We start from the raw sequence: 20,513 nt of genomic DNA, 5'->3' as shown, positions 1-20,513 counted from the left end.
CGCTGCTCTCCAGCAGAACAAAGCTTCGTTCACGGAGAGGGCTTTCATCTCTCTGTATGTATAAACAGAAGACAGTGGAACGCTGGGCAGAGAACATTGTAGCTTCACACCCCAACCCAACACAACTGAATAACATCATACCGCAACACCAGAGCATCAAAGATGTGAAGTAAAGTAAATTTTAAAGTATTTCAAAACATGAATGGTTGAAGTGACATTATGATATACAAAGACAGAAATTGATGACCATGTAAATCAGTTCTGCAACAAAGATAATCTTCAGCAGGTAGTATTCAAGAAAAGTGTTTTCCTGGTATTTATTCTTGTGGAACAATTGGAAGACCAAAGAAAAGTAGTCAAAGCTGTTCTACATCTAGATGGAAAATTAAAGTTTGCTGGCGATCTAACAAAAACATGACACATTTGACATATTTCTCCTGCAAATTTTTTTTTTATAGATTTCTAAATAATTCATATAAATGAATGAATATAAGTGAATAAAGTCCCCAAGTAGAAGAAAGTGTAGCATTGCTTTATGCAAAAAGTGCTTTATGGGAGTTATATTCCTTTAAGAAAGAAATTTTAACACAAAACAATATAAAAATTAACTATGTTAAAAACAAAACAAAATGCTGTAATTTTATTTAACTTTTTGGATGCATACTTAATTCTGATTGGCTGTATGGTACCCATTTATTCCTGTCCTAACTGTTGAGTTCTTAATATATCAAGCTCCATGTGAGGCCATAGCAACAGAGATGCATTTAAAGCCACAATTTCAGTTTTAGTGCAACTAGCTAATAAGTTAACATGAAATTAGAACTACTGTTCTTCTGACTGTTCTGGCCTCAAGTCACCTATTTATTCCTGATAATGGACATCTTATTGGAAATAATTCCTTATGTAAACTTTATTAACAGACCAACGCAAAGCTGAAAATTCCTGAGTCTCATTTTAAAGTTACTAAGCATTAGAGTTGACTTCCAGTTCTTTTTTGAGCTTGTTCAAAAAGGTTGGGTTAATTTAATATATTTTGTTATAGCACTTAGAGAGACCTGTCTTTTACCTTTCCACTTTCACTCACACTTTCTCTCACACACATTCTGAAACACGTCCATTAAAACATCTTCCTGCATGTTTCGCCCTTTTCCTTAAAAGGATGGGATTCAGCCACACCCAGCATTCTTTACACATTGGTTCATTGTTTGTATAAATCCCGCATAGTCACAAAAGCAGGGTGTGTGTCTAAGAGAGTGAGACAGAGAGTTAGATGAGAGAGTGATCAGGGTGGGACATGTTATTACAACTTATTATTAAACAGCCTGCCCAGTAGCCAGTGGGATTATTGTTCCCAGTTGGCCTGGATTTTGGCTAGTGTGATCTCACCAGGAGAAGTACAGACTTCCTCTACTAATATCAAACATGGCCTGGAGTGAACCTACAGAAGAAAAGAAAAGTTCAGTAGAGGAGCAGGAACTCATTTGAAAACCCAGCATTTTGTTATAATGGATGAGCAAATAACTAAGTACATAAGTAAAGATAAAAGCTTTTGGGAAAAACTGAGCAAACTGAGCTTTGCTTGATGGTTTGTGACCATCTACTTTCGTTTTAATGTCATTCTAGAGCTTTTCAACAGGGTTCATATCTGGAGATTGAGCTGATCAATCTGATAAGTTGGCTCTTGATGTGGTGATCCTCCATTCAAACCTGGCTGTGTGGTTTGGAGGATTGTCCTGTTGTAATCCTCTGAGTTGAGGAGCACAGGTTTAACATTAGGAAGTAAAGGTTTTTCCAATGCATCCTTCACAAAAACACATCTGATTCCAACCTTGCTGAAGCACCTCCTGATCATCACTGATCCTCCTCTATATTTAACAGTCAGTGTGAGACACTGGCTTGTAGGCCTCTCCAGGTCTCCATCTAACTAGCAAATGATTAGTTGTTGGGCAAAGCTGCAAATTGAACTTAGAGAAGATGACCTTCTTCCAGTCTTCTACTGTCCAGTTCCTGTGGTCTTTTTCAAGCCTCAGCCTGAAGTCTTTATTTCTCACTGATTAAACAGATTTTTGTATGACTCCAGTCCTGTTTGTAGGAGCCTGTTTCCAAAAGTTCTGTGAACTTCATCCCATGTCTCAGTTTGCCACTGTGAGTTTGCGGTTAGCCCTTTCAGTTTAAAGTTTTCGCCCTCTGCCAGACTGTAGCTTTGTTGCTTATATGAAGCAGAATGAGATGTGCTTGTGTAGGAATTTAATAGACAAATAAGTAACTTCTCTTTGTTCCCTACCTGTACTTTCAGAGATTAGCCTATGATGTAGGTGTATCCTTCTGTGGATGCTCACTTCAAACAATTAAAATAATTTAGCTCTTAGCATCCCTGACACATCATTTGAAGCTTTTAGTTGGTGGCTTTTAGTGCATAACACACTTAATAGTTTATTTGGATAATTGCCTTTGAATAGTGTCAGTTTATTAAAATTATTTTATACTTTGTTCAGTCTGAAGTATCAATGGAGTCAAAAGAGCAGTGATAAGAATTGCTGAAGGTATCTGTAATTTTTTATTTTTATTTATTTTTTCTCAATTTAGGGTGACCTTTTTAATTAGCACCACGTCCATGAAAAATGTATGTGGGTGCACACATCCTCTGGTATTGAGCTAATTGTGGCTGCAGGGCCAGTTGTATCTGTTGTAATTTCTTAGCCAAGTGTCTTTATCTGCCAGTGATCACGCAAAATGAAGGAATCACAGAGTCGGAGCTGGCTGCTTTGTTGCCGTGGACACCATCTGTATCTAGTCCTCAAGGCCACTGATGTCACAGTAAAAGAAACAAACGTGATGTGAGGGGCGATGTCTTCTCGTACTCTCTGTCTGCATCTCCATTTCTGTCTCTCCTCCCTGCGTTTGACAGCCCCCACTTATCACTTCTTCCTTTGCAACTTCTAAAATTTCCCTGACGCAGCCTCGGTCTCGCTACAGAGTCGACATGACTCTCACTTTCCCTCATTCTTGTCAGGCAGTCTGATGTTTCTTCTTCTTTGTCCTATGTTTTTTTTTTTTTTTGTTTTTTTTGTTTCAAAATGGCTGCCAGTGGTTTCTTGCATTTCATTTTAACCATTTGGACTGGAACAAATCTAGTTAGCTAACAGCAAACCTAAATGTTTCCCATGCACACATGTATATACACGGGAGCAGTCGTTAATCCAGCAGTTGACAGTTAGGGTCATATGGGGTGAGTGCAACTTGATCTTTTATGTCTTTACAACTGGCCTCCCTCTGTACACACCCACACACACACACACACACACACACACACACACTCACTCAAAGCACATACGCGCTCTCCACCCCTTTTTGGATATCACTGTCACTCTCTGGACTGCTAGTAGAACCTGACGTTTTAAGCCTTGTACGTGATCAGGGCTTTTGCCACAAACACGGACTTCATGTGGCTTAAAAATGTTGTCATATGTGGCTTCAGGAAGAATTATAAACTTAGGCAAACCACTACTCTTTGATAAATTGTTGCCTCATCTGAACTACTTCATATACATATTGTGTGCCACCACAACGCATGGTACTGTGGTGGGTAACTTTGTAGCCTCATAGCAGGAGGGTCACAAGTTTGAATCTCACTGGGGCTTTTCTGTGTGGACTTTTGCATGCTTGGGTTTACTCCAAATACTCCCTTTTCCTTCCACAGCCCCAAAACGTGCATGCTAGTTTAATTGGTTATTATGAATTGAACTTGAAAGGGAAAATGCCCGATTGTTTGTCTATTTGCTTGTCCTGTGATGGGCTGGTGACCTGTACAGAGTCCCCCCCTTCCTCTGCAGGCGTTCCAGTCCCCCCTGACTAAGATAAAGCAGGCATAGAAAATGGATGGATGATGCTGTTGACATGTTATTGTTTGAAGCTGAGACTGAGCTGAAATATGCATGCCTTCTTGTTCTTCTTGTTAAAATTTTTTTTTTAGAATTTGTAAACAGAAATCTTATATTTTTTTATTTTAATGTTGCTCTGTTTGTTACTAGTAAGCTTATCTTGATTTTCCTTCCCCAGTTTTGTTCTTTATTTCTAACCTATTACTTTCGCATGGAAAGTTATGCATCATTTAACTTTTACTTTCACTGCCTCTTCATTTTTCCTGAGTACATTCAATGTTGTTTATAAAAACATACATGAGCATAGTTTGTATTTGTCTCAAAAATAAAAGGCATATGCTACACCTTACATACACTGTTTTCTACATAATCATACTGAAAAACCCAGAATTTGAAATTTAAACCACTAGATGTGATTAATCTAAAAGTAATATAAAACAATCTCTTGAAATAATAGTCCAATTGAATACAACTATATACCTTGAAATAACCATCTATTCAATAAAATCAGCTTTTAATCTGGGCTTCATTAAAGGTTTTATATCAAAACAAACCAGTAGAAAGCTCTAGATGCCCAATTCTTTATTTCAGGCAGATCATAGAAACCAATAGAGAAGCTGCCGTCCCTCTGCCTTCCAAGTTCCCCCGTCTCTTGCTGTTGTCTCTAACTCTTTTCTTCAAATCTGTGCTCTAGTGTCAGTGAAAGTGAAGGAGAAAAAAGCCATGATAGAATATACGAATGAATCCCAGTGGGGTTAGATTGCCCACTGACGAAAAGCATAGTTTCCCCAAAGTCAGATCACCTGTGCCACTGTGCTGAAAGTGAATACATATCTTTCCTGCACAGTGGACTTGTTTGTGTGTGTCCTCATGTTTGCATTACACATATCTGCCGCCTGTTGTATGAACATGACTCCAATGAGCATGCAGTCTTGCTTGCGCAAGAATGTGATTGTGCATGCGTCTTCTCATAGGACGACTCTTCTCCAGACTGAAAGCATAATTGGATACTCACAGCAGGCAGCAGAAAGGGATCTCTGTCTTAGATAATTATTCACAAGCTTCGATGCGTGACCTCTGGATGACTGCTGAAAAACAATATAGACAGATCATGTGAGTGGTCAGTATTTTTAGTGTCAGTTAGACATGTAGCTAAGCTCGATGTCTAGAGAAAAGCACCACAGTATAAGTCATGACCCCCAGGGCTACTGCACTCACACACATGTCCCAGCTGGGACTGACAGAAATAGCAAGCCGTTAATAATTAGAGATAGACTGAACCCAAAAATCTGAATTTGAGAGTCTGCAATCGAACTGAATCTTTACTCAGGATCAGGGATTTAATTGAAATGAATATTTGATGCCATCCATTGGTTTCTGTAGCTGGGCCATTAGGTTTTTATTGGCTTATATGAACACAATTTAAATGTATGTTTATTTAATTGGATTATAATTGGAATACAGTGAATTGTATTGAATTGGACTATACCTGTGAAGATGAATAAAAATAACAATTTTAATTAAAATTGTGTGGAACATGTGATTAAAGTTTGTATATGTGATCCCAATAACAATACTCTGGCTAGTTCAAAATACTTGTTGAAATCTGTATAGATACCACATGTGATAACAACTTAAAAACTTATTTAATTTAATAAATCTGATATTGAATACTGTCACTTCTCCGTTTTCCCATCAGGGTCGTTGTTCCAGGGAGAACTGCAAGTACCTGCACCCTCCTCCTCATCTAAAGACACAGCTGGAGATCAATGGCAGGAACAATCTGATCCAGCAAAAGAATATGGCCATGCTGGCCCAGCAAATGCAGCTTGCCAATGCCATGATGCCTGGCACGCAGCTACCACCTATGGTGAGAGGACACACACGTATGAACACACCACAGCTACTGTCCATGGTGAGACTGCATATATGTAAAAGCTTACACATATATAGCTCTTTCTCTCTTTGTGTGGCTTTTTAAGTATTTTGAACTCCCTTTTCAATTTGTCGCTGTTATTTCCACAAGGAAGCTTTCAGAATTGTGATTTGTGCAAACATGTTATGTCGTTTTAATTTTTGCTTCTACTTTGTCCTTCTTCAGCCCATGTTCTCGGTGACACCAGGCCTGGCTACCAACGCCAGTGCAGCAGCAGCTGCTGCAGCTGCAGCCTTTAATCCTTACCTAAGTCCTGTGTCACCGAGCCTGATGCCTCCAGAGATCCTGCCCAGCACCCCTGTCCTAATGGCCTCCAGCCCTGCCGTCAGCCAAGTTCCCAACGCTGCCGCTGCTGCAGCTCAGAAACTGCTGAGAACAGACAGACTTGAGGTAACAAACAAGCCAATTCCTACTTTTCTTAGCACTTTGTTTTGGAGTTAGACTGCTTTGTGTCGATAGGAATCTGCTGCATTCTCCTTAAAACCTCCAAACCTATAAAATTTACTTCATGTTGTGATTCTCTATTAGTCAAAATGGAGCCGTAAAATGGTATCTTTATTTGACTTTTAAAAAATTAACTATTTTTGAAACTGAACTGTAATATCAAGAGCAAGTGCAATAATGCATATGAAAGAAATAAACTAATCATAAGAAAATAAAAATAAAGTGTGGCATTGTGCAAGGAGTTCTTGTGCTTTGTCTACTTCTGGTCAATTTCATGCTTTTGCATAGAGCATTTCAGATAACAACATGACAACACTTACCAGAAGTGAGTTTTAACTTGTTTTAATGTTCATCTGAGTGAAGAAAGTGCCAACAATTTCCACACCATCTGTGATGTGATAGGTAAGAAGCTGCAACAAGAGTTATTTCTTGTCAAGAACTGTGTTCAATGGTCCTCCAAAATTATACTATACTTAAAAATATATAATTCATAATCATATATATTTTCAAAGTCCAAGAATCATGTATCTGTAAAAAGCCATTCACTACACAGTAAGAGTGAACAGCAGGCAACTAACCATGACAATTTAAAAGAAGGTGCTGCCCTCTGCTGTCTTCTTTGTAGACTGAGACTGATGTGTCTGAGAATCACTGTCCAATACAAATCCATTGTACATGTAGAAGAAATATAAATGATTATATGTATGTCCAATGTGTTAATGTCCATAAGCCAGTCATAACTTGGATACAATTTTAATCTGTTAAACTGGTCAACAAATGTATAATTTTGTGACCTGATCAGCAGTTGTAGTAAAACAGGAACATGTTAGAATAGCAGAAATCCCCAGTTAGATATGAAAGGACACTGCACAGACTCAGATCTTTCACACAGAAGGGTGTTGTCTTTGAAAGCCTTTAGATTTTGCATTCTTCTCTATGCCTTTTAGATTGTAGTAAAGATTTCCATTATAATGACGAAGTAAAAGTGAAAACTTGATGAGTCATACTGAAGATGTTAAGACACAACACATATAAAACTATTCTCATACGGTCCTGAAGATGCAGGTTAACTTTTTATCCTCCTTTTTCCTGTTGTAGGTGTGTAGGGAATATCAGAGAGGAAACTGCGCTCGGGGGGAGAGCGACTGTCGCTTTGCTCACCCCGCAGACAGCACCATGATTGACACCAATGACAACACCGTCACTGTATGCATGGACTACATCAAGGGTCGATGCTCCAGGGAAAAGTGCAAGTACTTCCACCCGCCAGCCCATCTGCAAGCCAAAATTAAGGCTACCCAGCATCAGGTGAACCAGGCAACAGCCGCCGCGGCCATGGTGAGCAGTCTATAATAGTGAAGTCATACTTATTCATACTCACAACACGTTGAGGTGCTCTGTCAAAAAAAATTTATTGACATTAGGCATAACTAGGCAAGGTTCTCTGTCTCACACTTGTCTCACTTTCCTTACTGGTATTACAAAGCATTTTTAGTTCTGCTTTTGCCAGGTCAAACTTGAAAGGTCTGCATGTTGATTTGGGTAACATCTGCGCACTGCTGGATGACATGAAGAAGGACCAGACAATAGAACTTTATAACCTGATTATTGTTTTGTCAAATGTTTTTCTTCCTAATTTGACAAACTGACTGTCTTGTTCCTTGTTCACTTCATCCCAGATTACAAGCAGACAGTCCAGTTCCTCCCTCTGTCTCTCTCTGGTGGCCTGGCCTTATTTTGACTCCATTGTTTCTGTGCTTCCTATCTAAAACTTCTCTTCCTCTTGACATAATTAAAAAGGACTCATTGTGCTTTTAGTCGTGTCCTGCAGTAACGACACCGGTGAATAGATGTGCAGCCACACTTCTCTGTTGTTCACAGTGTTTTTCTACATGCTCTTAATGACACAATGAACCTTGGGGGGTGAATCATTGTAATGTGAACCTGACTATGATGTGCACAGTGAAACAGAAACCTGCAAATTTTGCTTCCATGTAGTTCTCTTCCCAGTTGCTGAGACTCAAAATGGTAGTTGAATAATTTTCTCATTGCTATATTCATCCATTCTTGTGTGACAATGACTAATGTAGAGTGGTAGTTATCATTTATTATCGTTTAACTGTTGAGTAGTAGCACTAGTGTCCACACTGTGCATGCCTTAGTCCTGTTATCCCCTTGTATATTGCATTCCAATGATTTGTTTTTTTATTGTTTTGTTTTTTCTCACCTATACCCAAACTGCACTGCTGCCCCCATGATGCACCTCTGCTTGCTGGTTTATGTTAATGCGCTTGAACCCCATTGGCCCATTGCCATCATGTGCTCGCTGCCTGCTAATTAAGACTCAGTCGGCTGTCAAATCACTGAAGCGACCCCTCGACGCAACCTTTGACCTGGTACTATGACCTTTCACCTTTTAGCTTGGCATGTGGCTTTGTTGTAGAGCAGTGTTTAACCAGATACCTAGCTATGTTAGTGTCTCAGTGCAATGTCTTTTCTGTCCTCCTGTTGATCTGTCATTGTTGCCTGTGATAAAATGATTGTGGCCTTTCGATGGTTAAGTTGCACCCAGCAACATACAAATTTCTTCTTGCAGCAATCACCACAAACACAAAATTAAAATTTGGAATTAATGATGAGGAGCCACAATCAATTCATCACCTGCAGCCTATTTAACAAAAGTCAGTGACGGCTAGGGAGATAGAGCTTCTGTAATGGTGGCATGGCTTCAGTCTTATGTCTAAATATTAGTGTTATGGAGCAGCTCAATCAAATGTGTGCATGTCTGTGTTGCTAGTGCATGTCAGATAATTACTGTGTGGGGTTAAGAATAGTCTTTATAACCATACAGGTGTGATCCCACCGTAACAGGTTCACAGTTCAAATGATAGTTCACTCAACATCAGATTTTGTCATAGATATTCAGACCTCAAGAATGGCCTCCTGTCAAGATTAAGCCCACAGCCAGAGCTTTTAGCATGTAAATATAAAAATTAGTTGCAAACGTGTCTTGGCCTTAGGTCATTTTTGACTTTTGTCTGAGAGTGAACCATCACTTAAACAAGGCTTACACAGTTTATCATGGAGCTAGCAGTGCAGCCTCCCTTTCTCTGTGCTTCCTACCTGTTCCACCTTGTTAGCAGCCTTATTGTTTTAATAGTTAATGCTTGCTTATGTTGCATCTAGTCAGCCCTATGAGTACAAAGTAAATATATGAATGCTTCTTAGCACATAGCTCCAGTAAGCACCATGCTCCTGCTTGTGTAGTACTTGTGTCAGACTGCTGCTTGCTTGCTACTGATGGTATGATATTGTTATTGCTGTACACACAAAGATGTTGTGACACTATTCCTGCGATGTCCTCTAACGTATGTACCTTTTTTTGTTTTCTTTCTTGTTTTTGCCTCTTTCTAACACTCTCTCTGTATTCCACGCACCTTTCTCTGTCTTTCTTCCTCTCTCTTCCTTTTACTTTCTTTCTCATTGACCTCCCTCCATCTGGATGGGCAGGGCATTGCCCCTAGTGTCATGGCTCCCCTCCCAAAGCGGGCAGCCCTGGAGAAGGCCAACGGGGCCTCTGCCGTATTTAATACCGGCATGCTCCAGTACCAACAGGCCCTGGCCAGCATGCAGTTTCAGCAGCAGGCTGCTTTCCTCCCATCAGGTATGGTTCCCAGAGCAACCACCACGAGTGCTCTTACCACCCAGTGGATGGCTGGATCAGTCTAACCTGGCTCCTGCTTGGCTGGGGTTGGCAGAGTGTTAGACTGGAGAACAGAACAGAGCAGTTGGTAGCAAATTTCGTACCTATTCAAGTAATAAATTTCACTCCAGGCCAACAGGGATTTTACACATGTATTTTAGTGTAATTCTTAAAAGTGCTTTATGCTTTGTATGGCAATGCATGGCCACTAGGTAATAAGAAGGGGTTAGAATGTTTCTCTACCTACTAATTGCCTTAACACAGCTCCACATAGCTAGCTGCACCTGCTCATAGATGTTAAGACATTATTTTGGTTACAGAAACAGATAAAATTAAAACTAAAAATACAGTGTAGAATGTTGTAAACATAAACAGTCCACAGTGTGATCACCAATGTTTCTGGGGCTTTGGCTTGGGCTTGGATGAATGAGGGCTGACTGTTTTCAGTAATGAAATCTTACACCTCAGTTTGATAGCTAACAGCAGGCTAAAGAGTCTGGTTTCTGCACACATCTACTCCTCATCTTGAATGTTTAGCAATAGATGATTAAATTTATAACCTTGCTCTCACTCTTGGCAAAATATGCATTTATAAGATTACACTGCACAAGAAAGTCTAATTTCAGACTTTTAACACACTGTCTTGTGAGTTCACCATTTCATCTCCAATCACTGATGTCTGTTTCCAAGAAATATTAACCTTTTTTTTCCACATTATCTCTCCCTTCACTCTAACGAACCTTGTGATGGGCTGTTTTGATTTCTCTTCCCTGTCCAATCCACTTCCTGTTGCACTGCATGATGGGCAGGCTCAATATTGTGCATGACACCTGCAGCCAGCGTTGGTAGGTTCCAGATTTCCTTCTTCATTTATTTGTTACGTCATGTCTGTGAATCACTGGTCAGCAAAGTCAAAGTTTCCAGTGAAATTTACTGTGTTGTATTTACAGCTAATTTAATTAAGAGTTACTGTTTTAGCTCTGTAAAGATGTCTTATGAACTGAAACATAAGCCAAATTTTACAGAAGAAAATAAAAAATATTGTGCTATTTGCATCTTGTAAATTACCTGTATAAAAGATGTTGCGGTTCATAGTATCAATCTAACTGACCTATACTTTTTTAGTGGTTTTTGTGTACACCTTTTGTATATTGCTTAAACACTCAATCTCTTGCTTGACTTAAACTTGGCTTTTGGCTGGACTAATCTGACACTTATTGAAACGCCTTTAAAACTTTATTTTTAAGTGAGGGTGTTCAATTATAACTTTCCCTTCTATCTCATCTGCCATAAGTACTATATTTACAAACTGTTTACAAATTTATTTAAACGTTACAGCACATCTTTTTTCTTAGAAACTTTTAGATATAATTGCAATTTGGCATTTACCAGTGAAGTAAAGCTCTCATAAAACTGACAAATATGCAAGTCCCGGCTGCTACAGCTACACTTAACCACATCAAGTTCTCAAAACACACAAGTCTTTTCAGCCTTGGCAGAGGGAAGAAGGGGAACCAGTTAAATCGAATCCCTCTCTGGCTCTTTTTCTCCTTCTCCTTCCCTCATTTGCCTGGTGTGTATGTGGCAACACTGCTCCTCTGTGTATTTATGCTTACATGATTTTCCCTCCAAAAAAGTTCCCATGATGCATGGTGGTACTCCAGCCACTGTGTCTGCAGCCACCACATCTGCCACAAGCGTTCCCTTCGCAACTGCCTCCACCAATCAGGTTTGCACCTCTACCAACTCTCTATCTATCTATCTATCTATCTATCTATCTATCTATCTATCTATCTATCTATCTATCTATCTATCTATCTATCTATCTATCTATCTATCTATCTATCTATCTATCTATCTATCTATCTATCTATCTATCTATCTATCTATCTATCATTTCTTTAAGTGCACATTGACAGACTTGGAATGCTTGTGTCTTATAAGGGGTGGGTTGGGTAAAAGCGGTACTCCTCTTGTTGGCCTACACTAGAGTCCAACATGCAGTCTTATATTTTACTATACTGTGTTTTACAACATATGCATCAATTTAAACTATAACCACAGCATTTACCTTTAAGAATCTATCTGTCTTTCTAAAGAAGCATACTGTATTTCATTTAATGTGTGTCCTCGTTGTAACCTCGATTTTTGTCCTTTCCCATTTTGAGGACTCTTCCTTATCAAAGTTGACTACCAACGAATACATGCAATTGGTATGTATGAGGTAGTTGTTTTTTGTTTTTTCTAAACATCTTAAAGCCATTTGCACAGCTTGTGCAATAGTTGCTTTCCGTGCCCTTTGGTGCTTGACTTACTTTTTTTTTTCTTCTTTTTTGGGGGGGGTCTTTTTTGCAGCTGCTTCCAGCACGCAAAGCAAATGTTTACCACGTTCTTTGTGTTTAAAAAGCTGGACAAAATCATTGTTAAAGTAACAAAAGCTATAAAACCAGCCTTAAAAGAAAATATGTAACATTTTGAATGTTCTTCTTGAATTTTACTTTAGTATTGCAATTATTTTAAGATGAGTTAAACTATCATTATTATTATTATTATTATTATTATTATTATTATTATTATTATTATTATTATTATTATTATTATTATTATTAGTCCTCATTTTGAACCAGTTTTCTGCATTTAACTGAGGTGTGCAGGTCAACAACATGGAGGACTTAGATTTGCATGGGGGAAGCCATCTAACTGACAATTTCCCACCTCCCCCTCCAACCCTACTTGTCTCTCCCGTCCTTTAAAATCATCCTCTTTCGTTCCCTGCTACCCACAAGTGTGTGTTAATTCTAATGTCTGGCTTACGTATGCCGTGCCTGAATTGGTTGTGCTTCAACTGTAGCCACAAAGCTTTATCCATCATCTCATCTTTGTCCCTTTTCAGCGATTAACTTATTTTGACATGAAAGAATGTGGTTAATTTGTGCTGAGTCATGCTTGTTCTGAGGTCAACAGTCAACTTTATGTGTCCTTAGCTAGCATGCTTTATTTAATCTCTGTTTTCTGTCCCCCAGATTCCAATAATATCTGCAGATCATCTGAGTAGTCACAAGTACTTGACTCAAATGTAGTTCCTTTCAAGAACAGTGAGTTCCTATTTCAATCCTCTAATTCTCCCTATTCATTTTAAGTGTTTTTTTTTTCTATTTATTTTGTGTGACTCATGTTAGCTCCGGCTCAAGATTTTGTTTCCATGCACATAGAGGACAGGCTGTATTTTCCCTTTAGTAACAAAAACTTAAGCATCGGCTTTATTCAAGTGAAATTCATCATCTCTTACAGATCAAATGAATGTGTGCTGGCACCGTCCAAGCCAAAAGAGTTCAGCCTTTATGTACATAACCTTCAGAATGTCAAGCAATGGGACAAGGAGGGTCTGTCATCTCTTTCCTGATCCACAACGATGGTCTCGTCACATGTGTAAATGTCAAAGGGTACAACACACGATCTGTGCCATCTTTCCACATATCAATATTAAGAAAAATTTGCTGTCAAATTCAACATCCAGCTGAGAGAAAAGGATGCCTTGGTGCCAGGGTCAGTGGAAAGCGTTCACACAATACCTCTGTGTCTAATTAAACCATGGCACTCAGTTATCATCATTACTGCTTGCACAGAAGGTCAAGAGCGTTGTTACATGAGACAACATCAGTGCTGGTACGTTAGAAGACCAAGATTTTTCTTTCTTTTGTTTTTTTTTTTTCTTTCTTTTTTTTCTTCTTTGTTCTGCTTCATGTTTTAATTGATAGCCATATTTCATAGTTTACAAGTGAAATGAAACCATGCACCTTGAATTTTAATTAAGATCTTAAAGGCACAATGATTTTCACTGAGATTTTATTCGCCAAATGCATTAGGCATGTACAGTATTGTGTTTTTATGGCTACTAGTGAAACTAGATGTTGAAATGAGGGTCTTGGACATATGAATGTTCTGGGTAAACCAACATACCTGTGTACCTTGAAAGTACAGCCTGGCTAGCTTTTTTCACCTTGTCAAGTGCCATCAAGGCCAGACAGCTAAAACCAGAGTGTTATCTCAGCAGTGTTATTTGTTTACCGAAGGTAAAAGTTTTGTTTTTGTTTTTCTTTTTTTGTATTGTTTTCATTCAGAATCTTCATTGTAAGTGTTTTTTTTTTCTTATTCTTTTTTTATTAATTAGTTTTAGATGTTGGGTTTTCTCCAATTTAATTTCTTTGATATTTAAGTTTGTGTTTTTGTTTTGTAATCAAACGTGGGCAGGTCTTTTAAAAGAAAATTGCCATGCTTGGTTTCATGAACTGGTTGTTCTTATTGTCAGGATTAAGTTTGTTAATTAACTTGAAAGCCTGGTAAAGTAGAAAATGTATTTTCAATTGGCATTGTGTTACCTTGTTGCCCTCCTTTGAAAGAGGAGCAGCTTTAAAATTATGTCTCCAAAAAACAAATAATAATAAAAAAAATTTTAAAAAAATAACACTGTTGGGAACTTTAAAGAACAGACCTAAATGTCTGTTAGGTCATTTAAACCACATGTGCACTTGAATGATTATCTATCTGGTCATCCGTGTTTTGTTTTATTTTTATTTTTTTTAACCCATCCATTAAGTCTAATTTTTTGCTGAGATACAAGATGTTAAATTTTTTTACTTATATTTCAAGCAAAAACTGAAAGTTTTCATCACCTTGTAGATCTAACTACAGAAACCAAAGCACAGTTTTTCACTCAGTCTTATTCACAGATGGCTATTGAAACATCTCTGGCAGGCTTAAACAATTAAGGAAACATGTTTACCATATTTTATTCATCTGTGGTTTGTGATTATTTACGTTTTATGTTATCACAAACGTGTGTCTTGTATTTGTACCGATTGTTATGTACCTAACAAGGCCTTAGCTTACAATTAAAGAGTCAGTGCCCAATCCAATGTCCTTTCAATCACCATGCAGGAAAAAAACACCAATGATTTTTTATAGTTCTCACATGCCGCTTTATTATCTTTTTTGTTTGTTTTGTTTTTTCTCTGTAAAAGAAACAATTACTCTCTTAAATTTCATTGAACTTATGTGTTATGTACTACTTAAAGATTTGAATCTATTTGAGGTATGTAGTTTTAGATTTTTCTCTTTTTTTTTGCCTTATTATATTATTACTTGACAACATTGATATAGCTGTTGTAGATTTTAAGATAGTATGACATTCATAACTTTTTCAAACTATATAAAGAATAATCTGTTAGATATTCACTTCATTCATATAGCTGGAGGTCCTTCTCAGTTGATGTTACATTTTCATTTTATTGATGGAAAACTCCTTGATACAAGGAGCGAGATTGATTCATCTCTGAGTAGAGGAAACAAAAAACTGTTTTAACCAACTTAAAATTTTCCTTGTAACATGTCAGCGTCATGTTTGAAAATATTATAATGAAAAATAGACTGTCCATGTTTTAGAGTAAAGATTATTTTCTACTGTATCCATTTCAAAGATATATTTACTTTTGTTGGAATATTTCTTAAGTTTGCCCTGAATGTCAGGCCAAAACAAGCAGTGAGATTGATGTTGTTGTTTGGTGAGATTTGGAGGGAGAAAGCAAATGCTCTTCCACTGTGGAGGAGTCAGAAATGCTGCAGATAGTGAGTTCTAACCTTGGGGAGGAAGGTTGACTTTTTGCACTTCTGTATATAGTCAAATGAACAGAGAAAAAAATGTGTATCATATTGAGATATTATTTTGAATAAAAAAAGATCTATAATTATAAGGAATTTTCTTAGATTAATTTAAATTCTTAAATTAGAAAACCAGCTAAAATTTGCTTGCAAAGAAGGGCACTAGTTTCTTGGCCAATGCATTCAGAGAAAGCTATGCGCTTTTTGTCTTATTTTATAGGTGGCTCACGATGCCAGAGAATGTTGCAGGGGAGTAGATATCCCCAATGTCATGCTAAACTCATGCCTCTCATAGGACGACATATCCAACAGTGTTCCTCTATCATTTGTTGGACTTGGCCATGCAGTATTGCTGCTCCCATGGTACAGTTGATGAATAAATCTATTTAAAAAATGTATTCTATTATATTTTGATTTGACTGCATGTAAAAGTACAGTACAACCATGTAGACAAAAGAAACTGCATAGATATGTAAGGAAAGATAACACCTTCAGACATCAGAATACAAAATACTTGTTTCTTTTAAATTATGCATACAGTAGATAACATCCACAGTGGGCAGAAATAATGTTTTAAAAAAGTCATCTTACTCGTGTTTCCAAGCAAATGTGTTATTTAAAAAAAAAGAAATAACATATTAGCACTCATCACCCCGAATATTTTGTCATAGAAAGAGGATTACAGTAGACACTGACTCACAAGCAGTTGTTCCTGCTTTCAGAGCTGTGCACTCAGCAGGTGAAAGCTCATCACACCAAAAGCATATTTGGCAAATTAGTCTTTAAAATGAATGTAACAGTCACCGTCATTGTGCTTCTGACTTAAGGCTGCTTCATTTAGTTGCTACAGAACCAAAGCACCATTTTCTCCAAATCAGTCTTCTGGCTGCAAATGAGATCTCTCTTCCCTGCTGGGTGCACATGTACGCTTTGACTTGCTTTTTACTTGTAAGAGCACCCACCAGTTATGTATTTGCTAACATGTGCCACACAACAATATACTGTTCTGTCTTCAGATTTGTTTATGCACATTTTATTGTTGCCATTATTGACTCTTGCTGTATGGATTTTAAAAAAGAACAAAAAAAAAATCTGAATAAAACAATGTTTGATTTGCTCATGCAACAGTCATGTGGTCTTTGTCTCTGTGTGTTGGATGTGTGGGTGAAGTTAAGATATAGAAATGTAAATTCAGCTTTGTTGCTAAAACCATGTTTTTTTAACCATGGAGGTCAGTATGAAAGTGTTTATTTTCCCTTATATTTGAGCCATTTCTTTCATGAAGCTGATAATCCAAGATAGTACAGTATTGTTCCTGAAGTTCAGTCTTGTGAGCAGCTGTCTTCACCTCGAGGTCAGGAAAAAAAAAAGGAAATCTGGAGCAGCTCTCTGGAGAGTGATATGTTACATATCTTGAAAATTACATTGATTGTGCTCAGGGCATTTTTACAAGACCTTGTCTTTTATATAGGTTAAAACTTAAATGCTTTTAAATTAAACTCATACAAGCTCACAAACAGACTACCTCGGTGCCAAAAGGAAGGTACTTTTCTGTTCGTAGGAATCTAAGTGCAAATATTTTGACACAAACAGTGTTATTGTTTGTTCTTTTCCAGCAGATTTAGAGGTAGTTTTCTGTGCAAGACTGTAGTCACATTTCCTCATTTTAAATGATGTGAAATTCGCCAAAATGAAGGCATGAGTCCTGGTGATGTTTGGTACCTCTGGTCAAAATGACAAATTTCTTAAAGGCAAGATCTTTCCAATAAATCTGTAAAGCATAGTTAGTACCCATGAAAACATTTCTGACAAACAGCCTGTAAATTTATTTATTTATTTATTTGTAGCAGTTCTTTATTTTAATTATTTGCTACTATTCATGAACTATTTGGCAGGCACTGCTCATTTTAGGGCTAACCAGTCATTAAGGTGACCAGGGCAATAAAAACCTCCAGCTTTTGCTTCTTGGGGTAACCTTTTGTGGATATTGAAATGTTTAGGGGATTGTTTTCCTGTTGTAGAAGTCCTCTTTCAATCTCTAGCTTTTAAAATTTACTACCACCACCTCCATCCCCCTCTGGATAACTGGATAGGTAACCATAAAGTTCCACAAGACTTGTTTCCCAGAATGCTTCAGGCTTGTTAAGATGCTAAAATGAAAAGAAAAACAAACAGCCCTCAGCTGAACATTATTGTTGATGCAGGACTACAAAGGTCATGTCATCTTTGCACAGATGTGGTTTGACAACGTAAATTAGTTCCAATTCATGTTTTTATAAATCCAATTACAGTCAAACAAGTGTGTGTTTGATTTGCCTTTATGTCTACAAGAGGTTCACAACAAAAATCACATTTAAAATCAATTTTAATTCATGTCAACAACCTTTTTTTAATCACATAAGAATTGAGGAAACTTCTATCTCATCACAATATAACAACACATTGTGCACAGATGACGAAAAGGGAGGAATAATCTAATAAACTATCTGCTTAGTTAGTAATGAAGTAATTTGACATATCTAAATGGATTATTGACTAAGTGACTGGCCTCGTTAGCAGACAGGCTTGTGTGTATAATTAAATGGGAAATGTGCAGCTGAAGAGCCTCTAGTTGAGAGCAGTGACCGTGATTATGTGTGTGCGGGCAGAGGTCGTGCACAACAGGCCACAGACTGGTGTGTGTCTGGTCATCTGATTGCTGTGAAGGGGAGTTTCGGTGACGGCTCCTTTAAGAAAACGGAACTGAGCCTCGGCTTTTGACGCGCTGAGGATGTGGGCAGGAAACGCCATGCAAGAGCAGAGAAGCGATCACGCTTCCCCGCACCGTTGCACAATACAGTGCGATCAAGATGTGCTTTAACCCGCCTCGCTGATGTCCAGGAGCAGTCACACTCCTCGGATCTTTGCTCCGTGCCCCTTCCAGTGCAGGCTAGGAGGATCTGACTGCTATCCGAACGAGAGGGTAGCCTTCCCAGCCTGCTCGGCTTGAAAACATCGGGGCTGGTCAGCGGGGTGGAAGAGAGAGGAGGCTTCGTCGCGGAAAAAAAAGGAGGTGTCTGCCTTTTTTTCTCCCCTCAGCCATGAGGGAGTACAAAGTGGTTGTTTTGGGCTCGGGTGGAGTCGGCAAATCCGCGTTGACGGTCCAGTTCGTGACGGGCTCCTTCATCGAGAAGTACGACCCCACCATAGAGGATTTCTACAGGAAGGAGATCGAGGTGGACTCGTCCCCGTCGGTGCTGGAAATCCTGGACACGGCAGGGACTGAGCAGTTCGCCTCCATGCGAGATCTCTACATCAAGAACGGGCAGGGGTTTATTTTAGTTTACAGCCTGGTCAACCAGCAGAGCTTTCAGGACATCAAGCCCATGAGAGACCAGATCATCCGGGTGAAGCGGTACGAGAGGGTGCCCATGATCCTGGTGGGAAACAAGGTGGATCTGGAGGGGGAGAGAGAGGTGTCTTCCGGGGAAGGCAAGGCGCTGGCTCAAGACTGGAGCTGCCCGTTTATGGAAACTTCAGCCAAAAATAAAGGATCAGTCGACGAACTGTTTGCAGAAATAGTGAGACAGATGAACTATTCAACTGTTCCAAGTGGTGGCGACCAGTGCTGCTCGTGTGTCCTGCTATAAAACCATTAAAAAACAAACGCACGTGAAGAAACTGCGCAGAATTTGAGCTTAGAAGTTGTGCTGCAGGGCTTCTTGCGAAAATATCTCCTCACACTGTTGTCTTATTGTTGCACACAAACAAAAATCGACAACAACAATCGATTATGTATCATAGTCTGGAAAATTGTTTACATGACAAAGTACTTGAATGTTTTGGGATTTTCTTTTTTCTTTCTGATTTTTTTTTTAATGGCTTTGTATTTGACACTTCTCTGGAACTGTGCCTCAATGGGAATGTCTAATTGTGAAACCTAAGAGACACGTCTTTATCTGTTCATTTTTCTAGTTTGTGTTATTTTAGTTTACTGTTATATCTTCTGGGCTTGGTTCTTCTGTTTTGGAGATTAATTGTGATGGTGGTGGTGATGATGGTTATGTCAAATCCCCAAGCAGGCAGAAGATAGGCACTTTTAGGGCCTTTTGGTTGGAGAAGGCCTGAAAGCATTAAAAAGGAAACATCTCAGAAACTCACCACTCAAGCCTTGCACAGGTTGCTTAAATCCAGTCTTGTATAATTCCTCCAAATTTTCAAGTATAATCCAAGAGGCACAGGCCCACCTACTGAGAAACTGCATCTAAAGCTTTGGAGTGGAGATGTGTTATGCTAATATACCCCCCCTCAAGTTTGGTGATTTTATTATTATTATTTTTATAACAGATCTTGCACCCAGCTGATGGTGTGCCTCCTCCATGTGCACAAACAAGGATGTTGGTGCACTGCTGTCGCTGCATGGGGAACGCCACAACCCCCCCATGTCAAGTGCCTTCCCTAAGAAATCTCCTGTGACTGTGCCAACTGATGAGCCCTACTTCCTCTTCAGTGCGTCTTGATGGCAATCAGAACTTTTTACACTCTGATTTCATTTGGTGTCAAAGTTTACTGTCAGGAGGCGAAGCTTTTAATAGACCTGCTGTTTCAGGGTCAGATTCTAAAGGTACTAGTCTTAGAAAAAAGCAAACTTTTCCCACTGGGATTTTTGGTTAAGTGAATGGCAAGCCATGTCTATATGTATTATCTTGACTTTTCTTTGCTTTTCTAAAATGTGACATTTTTGACTTACCGTAATTGTAAATCTCCTTGTGGATTCTGCTATCCACCTGTCAGTTTCGAAGCAGTTGTAATACAAAACACATTTTACTTAACTCAGTGTGTGGTGCCTGTTTGTCCTTGTGTCCTTACATATATCTTTATACATATACCAGTATACCTTTTTACTTAAAGT

The 20,513-nt window shown here is 38.5% G+C and overlaps 2 protein-coding genes across 26 annotated transcripts in view; both read left to right on the top strand.

Annotated features, from left to right (window-relative positions):
• The window catches only part of LOC121644666 (muscleblind-like protein 1), a 46,597-nt gene extending 29,850 nt beyond the window's left edge, over positions 1-16,747 (top strand). For 4 of the 25 annotated variants that reach the window (XM_041992761.1, XM_041992759.1, XM_041992763.1 and 1 more), the window contains 10 exons: positions 5,581-5,796; positions 5,983-6,207; positions 7,360-7,599; positions 8,604-8,657; positions 9,772-9,925; positions 10,774-10,809; positions 11,602-11,693; positions 12,133-12,177; positions 12,988-13,059; positions 13,256-16,747. In XM_041992761.1, the coding sequence (XP_041848695.1) occupies positions 5,581-5,796; positions 5,983-6,207; positions 7,360-7,599; positions 8,604-8,657; positions 9,772-9,925; positions 10,774-10,809; positions 11,602-11,693; positions 12,133-12,177; positions 12,988-13,044 (1,119 nt within the window). In that variant the 3' untranslated portion in view covers positions 13,045-13,059; positions 13,256-16,747. The remainder of the gene's footprint in view (positions 1-5,580; positions 5,797-5,982; positions 6,208-7,359; positions 7,600-8,603; positions 8,658-9,771; positions 9,926-10,773; positions 10,810-11,601; positions 11,694-12,132; positions 12,178-12,987; positions 13,060-13,255) is intronic. The other 21 variants (XM_041992766.1, XM_041992764.1, XM_041992774.1 and 18 more) reach the window with 21 other exon arrangements.
• A 1,653-nt stretch (positions 16,748-18,400) lies between these two features.
• On the top strand, positions 18,401-20,433 carry LOC121644967 (ras-related protein Rap-2b-like). Its single transcript, XM_041993236.1, has one exon. The coding sequence runs from the start codon at positions 18,703-18,705 to the stop codon at positions 19,249-19,251; it is 549 nt and encodes a 182-aa protein (XP_041849170.1). The 5' UTR covers positions 18,401-18,702; the 3' UTR covers positions 19,252-20,433.
• The last annotated feature ends 80 nt before the right edge of the window (positions 20,434-20,513 follow it).

Source organism: Melanotaenia boesemani, chromosome 8 (genome assembly GCF_017639745.1).
Source record: "Melanotaenia boesemani isolate fMelBoe1 chromosome 8, fMelBoe1.pri, whole genome shotgun sequence".
Classification (NCBI taxonomy): Eukaryota; Metazoa; Chordata; class Actinopteri; order Atheriniformes; family Melanotaeniidae; genus Melanotaenia; species Melanotaenia boesemani.
This window is presented reverse-complemented; position numbering and strand designations above follow the sequence as displayed.

What these genes read in the sequence shown, in the direction of transcription:
- LOC121644967 (XM_041993236.1), top strand. Translation starts at nt 18,703, where the DNA reads ATGAGGGAGTACAAAGTGGTTGTTTTGGGCTCGGGTGGAGTCGGCAAA.